Genomic DNA, 16,364 nt, shown 5'->3' with positions numbered 1-16,364 from the left:
AGTCAAATATTCTCATGTAAGGTCAATAACTCCTATAAGAGTCCTCTGACATTTTTGGTGCACAAAGTAGGAAGGTTACCTTGGCATTTTGAGTATTTTATCATTGTGAGATGTTCTCTATTGAATATTAAATGTATTTTATCCTTATTTTTAAATATTTTAGATGTGGTTTAAAACAAAATCATAAACTTTATATAGACATTTCAGGGATCATTAATGTCTCGTTCACACGTACATTAAATGTCGAATTGAATTCGAATCGAATGTAAATTGAATTCGCTAATCGCGTTCACATACTCTTCTGTTTTAATTCGAATTGATTCAAATTGGCTAATTCGAATTAACCAATTCGCATTAGAAATACCTTTTTGTTAATACGAATTAAAAGTTAACAATGTTAGGACAGTAAAGCGAATTTGACATGCATTGTAATTCGAATTAGAATTGACGTTAGGACGTAAAACGTTTCAAATGCAAATTAAACTAATTCGAAATAGTTAATGCGAATCAAATTCGAATTCCGTGTGAACTCAGCATCAGTTAAAGTTTGGTTGAAATTAATTTAGTGGTTTCAAAGCAGATTTTGGTAAAAAAAAAATTGGATCACATTAATCACCAAGTGATTGCAGTAGCACACATGGACCGTTGAACCAGTAGATCTAATAAATGGAGACATACCGGTAGGTTATATATTAATTAGACATCAACCCAGACAACAATAATTACTAAAAACAAATGAAGGCAACAATACACTAGGGTTAGTACAATATGTCAGGTCCATGACTCTTTCAAATGTAGTTGATTGGCTCTGATTTTGTAAGTTATCCTAGACATTAATAATTTGAACCTTTGATATAAGTATGAAAAAATCTGGCAAGAATTGTACAAATTAGATCACTTAATTACTATGCAATTTGAACATAATTGAAATTCCAAGAGGCATAACTCTTTTAAAAATATTAATTGTCACTGATTTTCAAACTTGTTAGGGACATTGATGATGTAAGCATAATAAAATCCGGCAAAATTGAAAAATTGGAACATGCTAGACTCTTTTAAAAAATACCATTAGTTAATCCTCACTGATTATCAAACTTGTTAGAGACATTACTGAAATAAACCTTTAATAAAAGTTGGATAAAATTCTGACAAAAGTTGTACATCTGAGGCGATTACAATGCATATAATTAATATTACTAAGAGACATAACTCTCTTTAAAACAGTTGATCAACACAAAATCAGAATTGTACAGGTGAAAGGCAAAGGGCTTACAAGACTGGACAGACAGCATTTATACATTTTTTTATGTCCCCTGCAATGTGTTACAATACATACACCAAATCAATTTCTGACTACTATTTTCCCCTACATGTAATATCTTACTGGGAAATTTTACTGGATCAATTTAAAAGTACATTCTGTCTGTAAATAATGCTAAAAATCACGGCAGTGTACCAGCAAACACTCATTATGTAAAAAGATATTAAGATACACAATATAAAAAAATCATCAATGGAAATTTAACGAAATCATTAACAATTAAAAATTGATTGTAAAAAATATAATATCTACATATATATATTAACATATAATGAATATAATAGCACATTTAGAACATATGATAACAAACCTTAAAACTTATAAGCGCTAATTTGTAATAATTTAATTTTGGATGTAATGCGTCTTCTGATTTGCTGACGTTATTTTGTTATCAGCCAATAGACATAATTTAGTTATGTGACCGTGACGTCATCAATGTTTTTTCATGGTTTTCTATGGTTTAAAATGGAATTTAAAATTAAATTATAAGAAATGACTGTAATATTTTTTCTGTCTATTCGAAATAACATAAAAAATGTGGTGCACACTGTTAAATAACCCGCTATGCACGTTATTCAGTGTGCACCAAATTTTTTATGTTATTTCTTCATAGACAGAAAAAATATTAGTCATTCCTTAAATAAAATAGAAAAAACGACGGATATAGGGTATCTATCTATGACACAAAATCAGTAAATGCACAACAAAATAACACACAAAAAGCAAAGAAACAACACTTTAATTGCTGTTCTTCGTCTCAAAGTCACAGTGAGGCCTTCAATACTGAGCAAAAAAACTCTCACCTCACTGCAAGTTTAAACGGCCCCTAGCACAAATATTGATTAATCTCATATAGTTTTAAAAATATACTGCAGAACATTAAAACATAAAATGAAAGCACTAGAAGGACTGTTTTAACATTATATAACTTCTATTAACTTAGAAATTGTTGCAAAGTTTTTATGAATGCAAATAATGTGACTAGGTTAGTATCAAAATACATTGTAATAACAATTTACATTTTGATTTCTCATACCTGTAACTGTATGCAGATTTTTTATGAAATGGTAATAATTAATCTCACATTTTTTGTCCATTCTTCAAAAATAAAATAAAATGAACACACGCAAGAGTTTCTGAATTTACAGTATTCTAATCGGTAAAGGAATCAGAAAAGCAGTCCATGTGTCAATGCTATGAAGGGCTCTTGTTCCAATATTATATTCAAGTATTTTTTAGTATAATACTAAATATATTTAGTCTTTAATACCTTAGTTTTCCCCACAGTATTTTCAAATACCATCATTTGATTTAAAATAAGTATCCCTGAAATAATTATGAGCACCACATTAATCAAAAATTCTTTCAGGAATGACTAATATTTTTTCTGTTTAAGAAGAAATAACATGAAAAACATGGTACACACTGAATAATTTGTGTAGAGGGTTATTGTGAACACCACATTTTTATGATTGTTTTGAATAGACAGAAAAAACAATACAGTCATTCCATATAATTTAATTCTAAATTCCATTTTTAAGGAGTAAATGTTGATTACGTCACATGACAAAATTATGTCTATGAGCTGATAAACAATGAGCTTTCAGCCAATCAGAAGACATGTTACTAGTACATCCAAAATTAAAACTATTTTCAAATAGCAACATAGCACCATAAGGCCCTAGGAAGAACAATTAATGACCCTCTGTAAAACAAAGAGCGATAAAATGTCAATATTCTCTGACTTATAAACATGATGGTAAGAATACCAAGACATATTTATAATTCTTTGCATTGCAGTGTTTAGAAAGTTTCTGGTAGATTTAAATGAAAAAAGTAATTTGTTATTCTAATATGACATGCTTCTTTCGCTTTTTGAATAAACCCATGCTCTAAATCCAATAAAATTTGTTTGCGCATGCGCATATTGACTACTGCAGAATAATGACTCATTGCCAGTTGTGTGCTGTTTTACAAACAAAAAAGGGAGGTTCATGGAAGAGCCTACACAAATGCGCTACCCTTATACACATCGGACAGAGAATATACCTTAATTGTCCTAATCAGAATCGAAATAATGGATGCAAGCTTCTACTTTATTGTAATTTTAACATGGGTAGGCATTATATTCGTGTAATTTTAGCCCTCACTATCGCTCAGGCAAAAATAATCACAAATATAATGCCTACCCATGTTAAAACTACAATAAAGTATAGCTTGCATCAATTATTTCTTAAATATCTAGACATGTTAACCAACCATATGAATCAATACCATTGTACTTTTAAAATTAAATGATTGCATAGTAAATTATGGGTTAATACACAGCTTATCTGGAAATCTGCATAACAAAAAATATGCTGTATTTAAAAGTAAAATAATTCAAAACTAAAGATCACATAGCAGCTTGGGTCATTCTGCTATAAATATGGGGAGATATCTCTAAATTGTCTATTCCAGTGTAAGATTGAGAAAATTCTGAACATTCAAGATCATAAGTAAAGCTATCTAGCCATTTAGCAGCAGTTAATTCATCTTTTAGTTCAAGACTATGTGACATAACATCATGCCAAGTCTTAACCAATGATGTGATACTCTCATCTTTGGACACTGATGGGAGACAACTCTGTATATCAACACCTCTAAGATATTCTGAGAAATGTCTAAGATTCGTAATGCTATGTTGCTTGATCTGTCTACTGAATGCATTCTCTTGACTCCATAATTCCCACATCAGAATACCAAGACTGTATATATCATGTTTCTTCTCATAGACTGTCATGTCTGTGTGTGTCATGATATCAGCAGAGAAGTGGACATAGTCTGCAACACTGGTTATGTCAGGACTGAACAAGGATTTGTCTAACAATGTGGGACAGGATATGTTCACCAGGACAACTTTACCGTCCTTGTCAATCTGAAGATAACAAATTAACAGTTGCATAGAACTTTTTCACTTACTAATATATACCGGTAGTAATAAATGATTTGCCTAAAAAAAAAAAAAAAAAAATGTATGTCTCTTTCCTGGCGTCTTACTCAAACGCAATCCATTTATTGCCTTGCCAAAAGCCTTAATGATGGCAGTAATGATTGTCAATAATAAGAATTTAATTTGCATAATAATTTGTGCAATATAGCATCACAGTTTTCTAACAACTTGTTCAACATGGAAATTGAAGTGATGATGCCCCTAAACACAATGATGTTCACTCAAACCAAACTTTTTGACAGAAATGCATCGAACTCAAAAGTTGTTTATTGAAAAAGTTACTGAAATTCGGTAAAAGTCACAAATAACTCATACAAGACATTATAACATAACTGTTTTTTTCTTCCTCTCCTACTACCTTAAAGACGTATTTACACTTGTATGTAAATGTGTCCGCCATTATGTACAATCACACAGGTTTCCATTAACTTTGACATTATTTAAAAATTTTGATGTCGCAATTAAAAAGTTATTGTTCTTTGACGTCATAAGGTTATTCCGAGTAGATCTGAGGTCATTTGGAGGCAAAATTCAGCTTAATAACAAAAGTGTAAATATGTTTTTTGTTTCAATATTGTACTTCTGATGAATCCATTTTTTTTTTGTTATTCTCATAATACATATACATACCATTATAGTATCTTGACATAAATCAACATGCACCATGCCTCTCTCGTGCAAATATTTCAGTCCTTTTGTGACTTGACTCAGGGTTTGGTAGTAGAACTTCAACTTCGTGTCATCATACTCTTTGTACTGTTTCTCCTTGATAAACTGTCTTAGACTTTGTCTAGGACGTTGGAAGCATTGCCAGACATGCATGTCATGCTTAACAAATGTATCAACAATAATGATTTGACGCTTATCATGCTTACTGGTATTAGTCTTTCTGTAATAAAAAAAAAATCAGGTTTCTTAGATGTGATGCTATACTATAATCAGGGAATTCCCAATAAGTGATTTTATAAAGGTCATTGAGTTCACTTAATTTTGAAATGGAAAATTAAAAAAGTTGCGACTTTCCAATACACCATCAATGTAAACCCTGCTTCCCTTATGTTTGTGATTTCTATCTCAGTATCTGTGGTTGCAAAAAATGTGCCAAGATTTATTCTTTGTTAAGTACTGTTCAGAATCACTACACTCTATAAAGAGATAATATGTCTTTTAATTAAGTTTCAGGTAAGGGTGAAGGTTGGAACCTATTAAAACTTGTAAATCACTGCATTTGTTTGCACCTAGCTGTCCCTAGTCAGGAACTTGATAATAAATATGATAAAATTAGTGACAATTATCTGGAAATCTTTTCTTTTAATAGATTTGACTGAGTAAGGTCCACAACAAATTTTTCATACAGAATAATTTTAATAAATATTTATACAACACATTGCTGACTTTCAAGCTACAAGTTTTTCTCATTATTGAAGGCAGTGCATTGTCCTATAATTGCTTTAATTTAAGTCTGTTGAACTCTTGAGAATAGTTGACTTGTTGGCATATATACCACATCTCATAACTTTTATATAGAAGCAATCTGTTGTGAACTGAAACTTTTCAAGAAACTGCACAATATTACCTTCTTTCTGTTTATCAAAACCTGGAATGATTTGCAAGATTATGTAAAAGGTATTCAAAAATACAATTTAAGTGTGAAGTAAAGAACACCTTATGAGTAAACTCAGGTCAATGTTAGATACAGACTTTATATTTTTTTGAGGGTTGACAGGGGGGTATCTGCAAAGTAGAACTCGAAATAAAATTGACATTTCACGATGATCGAACAATTAAAAATGTCTCACCTTGACCTTTTCACTGAATTTACAAAACAAGGTGAATAACCAACCTTTTTCAGGGCTGCACGTGAAATAAAAATGGCAAAACACGGTGCACGAAAATAACCCTTTACCACCCTCTTTATTAAATTGCTTCTAATACAAATGTTTTAAGCTGTGTTTAGTGCTGTAAATTTGAATGATAATTATTTATTTTATTTTCAAGACTATAAAGACCCAATTGGAAATAACCTTGTTTGCTTCGGTGGGTCATGCCTGGGTTAAAGCATTAGAGGTACCTATTGCTATATTTTAAGGTTGTATTATGTATTTGTATATATTGGCTTTACCTGAATAAATATTATTATTATTCTTACCTGTAGTATCTCTCTTCTTTCTGATACTGTTTAATCATATCAATATTAATGGACATTTGGGTTTGTCTTATTGCAATCAGCTCATTATTCTTCTTTGTATCTCTTGCTAAAACTATTTTTGTCAGGACCCCTTCTGAAAGAACATCAGTCACTTCAAATCTGTCCAATGACTCGAAATGTAGATTTTGAGGAAGAAACATCATATTGAAATATTCTACATTCTTGAGCAAAACTTCGACTGTTGCCATTGAAGCATGCCACGTAGCATTGAAAGGTTCAGAATGATCAAAGGCACTTTCATTCAGCATGGCAAGTTTCCTATCAATCTGCTCAATCACTTTCTGTTTCTGGTGGTCAATATAATGGTACAAGATAGATAACTGTGACCCAAAACAGGCATCAATCACCATCTTCTCCGTCATTTTATTGATAACATTTTGTGTATATTCTTTAATTACTTTGTCTTTGTCATTACCTTTCTCAAAGCTCCTGTGTAACATTTCGTTTTTGATTACATTACCAAGGTGTCTCAAGCCCCAATATGGAAGTCTAACAATAGCACCAATCAGAAACACTGGAGTTAATGCAACACTCAGAATAACTTTTAATCCCAGATTGAGGTTGGTGTAACGATCTGTTATAATGTCTGGTACAAGAGGAATTTTTTCATCCATTGGTGATTCTGCTTCGCCTGTATCGCCTCGCCAAGTGTTCCTGAATAATTTTTCAACTCGAAATAACTGAGCTTCAAAATCTGGAAACTTTTCGTTAAACTTTTTTAAAAGCTGTTTGCCGATATCTTCAAGTTGCTTTTGTTCCTCTTCCCAAGTTTTCATATGTTTTGAAATCCCATCATAAACTCGTGATCTTATAATAACTGAAACATCCTGGAAATTCTTCTGATAAAATTCAGGATCAGTAGCCTTAAAATTACCTAAGTCCTTCTTGACATCCTCAGTTCTCAAATATTTTGATAAAGACTCTGCTATTTTACTTAGATTTGATTTCAAACCAGATTTTTGATGATCAAAGAATTCATTCACCTCTGCCTTTAATGCCTTCATCCTAGTGTTAACCTCAGCTTGTTGTCTCTCAGCTTCCTCAACACTGATTGTACTTTTCTGAATATTGTTTTCAATACAAGTCATGCAGTTGTTCAGGAAATCAAACAATTTGCTAAAAAAGATAGAAATGAAAGGAATTCAAAACTAACAGTTACAGAGGGTTTTCTCAGAAAAAAAAGTTTTGACTTGCCCTCAATCCTTATTTGTTACCTGAGGGGTTACAGAACACCTAATGGGAGTTAACTCTTTAAAAAGAAACCGAACATTTTATTCACACACTACATTGTATTACTAAAAAGAAATCAAGCCTCTATGATCAAAATTTGTGTTTGTCAAATTGCTATGAAATTATCACTGTACATCGTGTGGTTCAAATTACTGTATTAATTTTTATCAATATGTCAAAGTAAATATTTTGTCAAAATTTTATGACAAAAAAACGAGCCAACTCTATTTGAATTAAAGTGTTAGGTATCCCCTTCAAACCTCTTACTTCAGGTAACAGTTTGGTCTTCAGGTCCAACATAAATCATGTCAACTGAGAAAATTATTATGAACATTACAGCATTTAATGACTTTTAAAAAAAAATTACTTGTCTTATTTAGTTATAATCAAAGTAGAAAACTAATGAAAAAAAGAGTGATGCATAAAATATATTGATTTTTATTTAACAAATGACCATTTGCAATGTTAAAATGGCCTAGTGTGATGTTAATAATATAGTGTTATTAACTGGCTGTTTCTGTATTGGCACTGGTATAGATTCAAGGTTTGCTGTATTGGCCTCGAGACCCGTAGGGTCGAGGGCCAATACAGCTGACCGAGAATCTATACCAGTGCCAATACAGAAACAGCCAGTTCATAACACTTTTATTAAATGATTATAAGAAAATTAAAAACCGGAAGTGAACGTCCCGTATTAGCCCATGGGCCAATACGGCTTTTTTCCCGCTTTTTTCTGTATTGGCCCTGTTTTTTCCGTTTCAAAACTTTAAGACGTAACAAAACATTGCACATCATTTAACCTGTTTATTTTATGATTTTAATTTATAACAAGAATGTGTCCTCAGTACACGAATGCCCCACTCGCACTATCATTTTCCATGTTCAGTGGACCGTGAAATTGGGGTAAAAACTCTAATTTGGCATTAAAATTAGAAAGATCATATCATAGGGGACATGTGTACTAAGTTTGAAGTCGATTGGACTTAAACTTCATCAAAAACTACCTTGACCAAAAACTTTAACCTGAAGCGGGACAGACGGACGGACGGACGGACGGACGCACAGACCAGAAAACATAATGCCCCTCTACTATCGTAGGTGGGGCATAAAAATATTATACAAATGTTTTTATGCATAACGATACTTCCAAAGTTAAGTAATGGCGTAAGAAAATTGAAAACCGGAAGTGAACGTCCTGTATTAGCCCTAGGGCTAATACGACTTTTTTCCCGCTTTTTTCTGTATTGGCCCTGTTTTTTCCGTATTGACCCTGTTCGAAGAGCAATATTAAATCTTGATTTATATCGACAGTGGGACGTTTTCAGTATTGCACATGCTGATTTATCCGTATTAGGGCTTATTTGCTCATATCATTTAATAACTCAATTTATTTGACTAATAATTGTATCATCCCGTTGATGTTGGTAATGTATGTTATGTTCAAATGACCCAGTGATTACATTATCAAGGAAATTTACATATTATATTTATATAAATAGCCTAGTGCATAATAGTTTGTTGATATTTCCCAAGTTCATACCCTGTTGATGTTGTAAGTAGCTGCTCCCTGCTTGGAGGGAGTAGATTTATGATTCCCTGAAGTATTTTTTCAAATCTTCCAACAATTAGCCCATCCTTCTGGATCCAGAGAGCTTCCTTCGTTGATAATGTGTACAAATGTGATGGCTGAAATCCAATCCAAACTTTCTTTAATTTTTTTAATGCATCTTCCCGAACTGAATCTCTTTCATCAATGGGAACCTGATAGATATAAAAACAACTGAAGGGCATACATTACTTTGTTTAACAAAGTTCCATTCAATGTACATGAGTAAATTTCAATCTTTTCCAAACTATATAATTTTCAGCCACCTTTACAGAGGCAAAAAGAACGCAAATGCAATTTTTAGAAAACGAAAAAAAACGAAAAAACTGTATGGTAAAAGAGGACAAAATTGCTAGTTAAACAAGTATATTGAATGAATTTATGTTCAGAAACTTCTTACTGTGTTAGCAATACTCCTAGTTCTTGAGACTAAAATTGGAAAAGTAGACTGCATTTCAACAATACCAATACCTTGAGGTTATAAATTTTCACAACATGCTATAGATGTTGAAGATACTTAATAAGTTCTACTTATCAATTTCAAAATTAACCAAATATATAACCATAGGTCATAAACCTGAAATGGATGTGTAGGTCAGCTCTCAAGGTTTACACCAATGAACACATATGAAAGTATGACAGTTATTGCTGCTCACATAATTAGTTCTACAAATGTATGTAAGATGTTTGAAAGATTGAAATAACTTTTTATAAGTTGAAAGTTTTAACTTGACCTACCTGGTCCCATTTATTACATACAAACAAAGTACAGTCCTGCTTGTAATACTTGTTTTCTGTCATGACTCTGTCTGCAATCTCTGCTAATAACATTTCCAACTGAAATTTAAAAAGCAGTTTTCAGTTTTCTCCAATAATTGTTTCCCCACTTTCTTACACTACAATATATATGTTACTGCTATTTGGTTACATCAACTATGAAAGAATAGTTAAGTGTGAGGCCGTTGCCCTAGCATCAATCTGATTAAAATTAAATCTACACTCATTTTTCTTATGCTTTGTGCTCTCACACAGCCATACAGCAGCCAAGCATAAAAAAGTTAAGCAAAGTAGAGATTTAATCTAAATTTGATTGTCATAGCACCTAGTTAATAACAGACTTGGTACAAACTTTCTACACTAAGTTGTACATTTTATTTGTTCACATATGTGACAGAAAGTTAAACATATTTCAAACAAAATAAGGATTAGTAAAAAAACCCATCTTTGAAAATTTCACGTAGACACTCACTCTTGTGATCTGTACTCCATCAATTGTGTTAATGATAAAAACAAAAGCTGAAGCTTCCATTATATAGTCTAGAACCAACTTTGTCATTTCTGGTGTATCTCCAACACCTGGACTATCCACAATGATCAAACCAGTCTGAAAATAAAATCTGATTTAGTATACAGTTATCTCCCCTGCTGTCAATTGTAACTGCTAATTTAATCTTTGTATTTTCATATTTTACAATTTCACACTGACTGCAACTTCACAAAAATTGGATTCACATGCAAATATCAACCATAGATTTAATATTGTATCTGTCAACTTATCTTTACTTAAAAAGAACTTTTCTGAAGATATATGTCGCCATATCTTTACTTAAGAACTTTTCTGAAGATATATGTCGCCATATCTTTACTTAAGAACTTTTCTGAAGATATCTGTCAACATATCTTTACTTAAGAACTTTTCTGAAGATTTCAAGAAATTTAACATATCAAAACAGAAAATATTTTTAATAATGCATCAAGTGCTGTGCTTTTAATCTTGTAATCTATAATTATGGTTAAAAAAAATTTGAACCTCAATTTTCAGTATTATACTTAAACTTTTAGGTAAAAAATACTAATTGACTATTAATATAAATGATTGGAACACAATTAATGGGTATGTGCAGTAAATACCATATTTGATCCAAATTTAAAACTTTTCTACTACACATCTTTCACAACTGATAATAATAGAAGATAAACACAACTTTGGTAAATAACGCACATGCTGCAGTAGAAAGTTTTTGAATATATTTTATTTTTTGCTTAATTAAACCTCCCATTAATTTTTAAATTGACAACATGCAATTACCTTCAAAATAGGCAATGGAAACCCTATCTCAGCTTTCTGAAATGATGATCTTTTCTTCTCTTCATCTCTTTGTTGTACTAGCTGTGAAAGTCTTGTAAAGTTAAAATCTTCCATCCTTTCACTCTCAGAACTGATACTTTCTGGTTGGACTGTATCCCCTTCGTCCTCGTGTGGATAAAGTGTGGCATAAGGTAATTCAGAGTAAGAAATCTCACATATAACACTTGTGTTACTCAATAATGAGCATGGGAATACCTCCTGGCCTAATAATAAATTAATAAAAGAACTCTTTCCAGCTCCTGTATCTCCTACAAAATGGTCAAAATGGAAAACTTTACTGTAAAATTCAGAAATTTGTGTGTGCTTTGTTGTAATTGATGGACGAAGACAAAAAATGCCAGATTTATTATTGTAATTTCAGGAAAGGAACCTATGCATGCATGTACAAATAATGATGTTAAAATTAAAAAGTTGAATTTAAAGAACCCTATTTTGAAACAATTTTTTGCAAAAAAACAACATTGCAAAAATCTCTGAATCTAAAGTACAGTTAAACAAAATGAGTTCAAAGGACATACATGTATGACTAAATATAATGATGTGTTTGAGTAAAGAACTGTAGTTATATATTGTACATTTATGTTTAAGAATATGCATCAATTAATCTTTTAAAAGTACTTGCTTGACATTTTTTTCATAGAAATATTTTTCAAGGTACACACAATGTATTAGTTGGTCATCATAAATGCATGGGGACATGTTTTCTTTAAAACATTCTTCATAAACATACATAAAATTGAGAATGGAAATATTTGTGTATTATTTTTATCTTTTATATCATCATCTTATAAACTCTAATAGTCCAAGTGATTCAATTAAAAATATTAAAAAGGTAAAATCTTTTTAATTTGTACTTCCTAATTTTTGACAATTTATCCATGCTAAAGCCAACAAACTATAAATAATATTAATTATACCTAAAACTAATACTGGACATCTTGATATTTTGCCATCCAGTTTTCCCTTCTGTTTCAATAACATTTTTAAAACATTTATGTTTCTATATCCTTTACTAACACTTCTGATTAGTGGATCTTCATGAGAATAGAAGTCTAAACTTTTAATAGTTTTCTCATATATTTCCATGAGTTCATGTCTCACTTTAGAATCTTCTTCTGCTGCTACCATTAATTCTTGTATCACCTGTAAATATCATATTCTAATTTGAGGCTTTTCATTAGCTATAAAAGTGAACTAAGCCATGTTTCTAGATTCCAATAAAAGATAGGTTATACATGCTTGACATCAAATTGAAAGTTGTATTTTGAAAGACTCTAAATATCATACTGATCATTTCTTCAGTAGTTGCTTGCCTTGAAATTTGCTTTTAAAAATCATTTGAAAATAAGTATATATGTATTTGTATGATTTAAAATTATGAAACATTTAGTTATTTTTAACTTTTGTTTCATCAAATTAAAATGATTTCCTTTCAAACTTGTCTAATAACAGTCTGCTTCAAAAAAGGAAAGTTACGAATTTTCCAACTAGAATAAAAAGAGTTCTTTCATGTCATGCCCTGTGTTCATTTTAACATTAATAGTCATTATATTCATCAAAAACTTTCGATTTAAAAGAGTTAAAAGCTTGCCTATCTGATAATACACTTGTCTGAATAAATGATGGTAAATGTAGCATATTGAGATAATGATATTTATTATCCATGATCTTGACCATTTTATAATTAAGGGACAAGACACTTAATGTATAAAGTTGTTATTCTGCATCTAGCTTTGGTTACTTCAATACTTATTTGATGGCACTGGAGTTCAGTTAGCACACCCTTTTATTTTTATATAATTTACATTTTAAAAATATACTGTGTAGGTAAAAATGTAACCTTTACCCATATTGCTGTTTAATGTGGTGTGTAATGGTCAGTAATGTAAGAGTGGCAGTTGCAGATCCAGGGGGGTGTACTCGGGGGTTGGAACCCCCCCCCCCCCCATTTTTAAAATGACTGGATCCGCTCCTGAGTGGAGTACCCAACTTAAAGTCCCAACATATAGAGTATTGAAGTATCCCCCCTTTTTTGTTTCACCCTTGTCTAATGTGTTATTGAAAGTGTAAGTGTCATTCTAGGGAGTGTCTACAACATAATCTAGAGTATATCAAGCCCCCCGTAGTATTTTCCTGAATAAAAAAAAAGTGCACAATAGTTTGGCTTTTTTGTTGAAAGACAAAGCGAAAGTAGACCAAGAAGGAAATAGTTTACACTTTCTCGGTTTCTCCGATCTGTCAGCAAGTATTTCTTCAGCTGGCATTTTATTTCTTCTAGATCTCTTAAACCCGTAATATCTATTTCTCTTTGCTTGGCAAGTTTCACAGCTGCGGGCAATTTAAGTTTGTCTATTTCATCGTCATCCAAATTTGCCATGTTTCTTTGTTTATTTAGTAAGTTGTCTCCCCGTAGATCGGGTCGAACTTGATTGGTTTGACTATGAGGTATCCGGTATCCGCTTCAATTTTTAATACTTATGTATCGATATGCGGAAATAAATCTCATTTATTCCTTTACATAAAATATATACTTAACAATTTTTTGCTTTTGTTTTATATAAAACTTAACTGTGATAGTTTACAGTTGTGAGTCAACACTAATTGTTAGTCAAACTCCGCACGTGGCAGGTGCGTTCGACTCCACTCTAAATTTTCTAGGCTGTCCGTTTTAAATCACTCAGACCCGTAGCCAGGAATTTCCTAGGGGGGGTTCGTTGGACTCATGAACTCGACTTTAACAGTCACAATTTGAACAAAACGTTGACTTTAACAGTGCTTATTTGATTTCAAGGGGGGGGGGGGTTCGTCCGAACCCCCAACCCCCCCTGGCTACGGGTATGTCACTTGTAAATGTTAGGCATTTGAACCTAGAAAGCAGAGACGGATTTAGTGGGGTGGCCCAGGGGGTCCGCCCCCCTCCTTATGTGGGAAAATTTTGGTTGTTTATATAAGAAATCACTGAAGCATGACGGAAGCGGCCCCCCTTTCTTAGGCAGTCAGTGGGCCCCTACTTATGAAAACTTCTGGATCCGCCACTGGGAGGTGAAGTAAAATCGATTAATTACAACTGCCGAGATACAACAAAAATTATTTTGGTATATGATCAGTCATCTCAAATGCTAAGGGAGACCAATGTTTTTTTATTTAAACCTCTCACCCATTCCTAGATTAATCACTATAGTTTAATTATATTTCAACTCTCCAAAATTGTATCGCCGAGTTTATGAGCTTCACCGGTCCTTTAATACTCAGTCAAAGTATAGCGCAGGGTCATTTATTTTCTCAGCCTGACTAATGACGTTATTACACCAGAGACATTTAAGACACGCGTCTCTGATTATACTTAATCTGTTGGAGGTATAATGAATGACATTTCAGTTTGAGAAAATTATTTTTTATTTATTACAACAGTAGACACCACAGTAATGTAATTTTAGTCATGTCAATGTTATTGTTTCCATACTATAAGAATCAAGTAGTGTATACAACAGAAATGACAATGTAATTGTTTCCATACTACAAAGTATAAAGTGTATACCACAGTAATGACAAAGTAATCGTTTCTATACCACCAAGTTTAAAGTAGTGTATATAACCGTAATGACAAAGTAATTGTTTCATACCACAAAGTTTAAAGTAGTGTATATAACCGTATAACCGTAACGACAATGAAACAGCCAGTGGCGGACCCAGGACTTTGTAAAAAGGGGGGGGGGGGTCCAGTCATACTTCAGTGACTCCCTATATAATCAACCAATTGTTGCCTACAAAAGGGGTGACCGCCAGTGGCGGATCCAGCCATTTTAAAAAGGGGGGGTCCCAACCCAGAGTAAAGGGGGGGGGGGGGTTCCAACTATATGCTCCCATTCAAATGCATTGATCGGCCAAAAAAAGGGGGGTTCCAACCCCCAGACATCCCCCCCCCCCTTGATCCGCCACTGACCGCCTTCCCTCCCTAGATCCACCTATGACAGCAATTGTTTCCATACTACAAAGTATAAAGTAGTGTATACAACAGAAATGACAAAGTAATTGTTTCCATTACTACAAATTATATAAAATAGTGTATACAACAGTAATGCCAATGCAATTGTTTCCATATTCCAAAACCACGGTAATGCAAAAGTATTAACAATAAATCATATGTTGTACTACATCACGTGCACAATGCTGCAAATGTTCATGTCATGTCCGACATTAACCTAATTTGTAAATGTATACATTTCTGGACTGCAACTAGAGCCTGAGAGTTGTTCTAAGATTTGCACATTTTATATCTAGCAAAATGAAATGTTAATGTTTTGGAATGACATTGGTGCACATTATATATCTAGCAAAATGAAATGTTAATGTTTTGGAATGACATAGGTGCACATTTTATATCTAGCAAAATGAAATGTTAATGTTTTGGAATGACATTGGTGCTGAAAAGAAATGATGTAGTATATGCAACAGAATGTTGATGTTCATGCAATACAAATGCTATCAAGGTTTTAAATACTAAATGAAGCATACAGCAACAGAAATGCTATCAAGGTTTTTAAATACTAAATACTAAATGTAGCATACTGCGACACAAATGCAAACACGGATTTTTTTTCAAACTAAATTTAATGATTTTGCAACGGTACCTGTCCTTCAAGGTGCTCTTCAAGTTCGTACTTTATTTGACCTTTTTTATATAAGTGTCACTGGTTAGTCTTGTAGACGAAACGCGCGTCTGGCATTTACAAAGTTTTGATATGAAAATAAATAGATGTCACGGCCACGGTATGGTTGCTAATGAGACAACCTTCAACCAGAGATAAAATGACATATAAGTTAACAACTATTGGTCATCCTACGGCCCTAAACAAA

The 16,364-nt window shown here is 32.4% G+C and overlaps 1 protein-coding gene across 1 annotated transcript; it reads right to left on the bottom strand.

Moving 5' to 3' along the window:
- Positions 1 to 2,213: 2,213 nt before the first annotated feature.
- On the bottom strand, positions 2,214 to 13,913 carry LOC143068049 (uncharacterized). Its single transcript, XM_076241793.1, has 9 exons — positions 13,723 to 13,913; positions 12,425 to 12,650; positions 11,448 to 11,755; positions 10,608 to 10,742; positions 10,097 to 10,195; positions 9,293 to 9,513; positions 6,463 to 7,638; positions 4,944 to 5,202; positions 2,214 to 4,238 (listed from the first exon to the last, which is right to left on the bottom strand). Exons 1-9 carry the CDS (start codon positions 13,882 to 13,884, stop codon positions 3,717 to 3,719), a joined length of 3,108 nt encoding a protein of 1,035 aa, XP_076097908.1. The 5' UTR covers positions 13,885 to 13,913; the 3' UTR covers positions 2,214 to 3,716.
- Between the last annotated feature and the right edge of the window lie 2,451 nt (positions 13,914 to 16,364).

The sequence above is a fragment of the Mytilus galloprovincialis genome, chromosome 1 (genome assembly GCF_965363235.1).
Source record: "Mytilus galloprovincialis chromosome 1, xbMytGall1.hap1.1, whole genome shotgun sequence".
NCBI classification, from domain to species: Eukaryota; Metazoa; Mollusca; class Bivalvia; order Mytilida; family Mytilidae; genus Mytilus; species Mytilus galloprovincialis.
The sequence above is the reverse complement of the archived record's forward strand: the minus strand, read 5'-3'. Positions and strand labels throughout refer to the sequence as shown.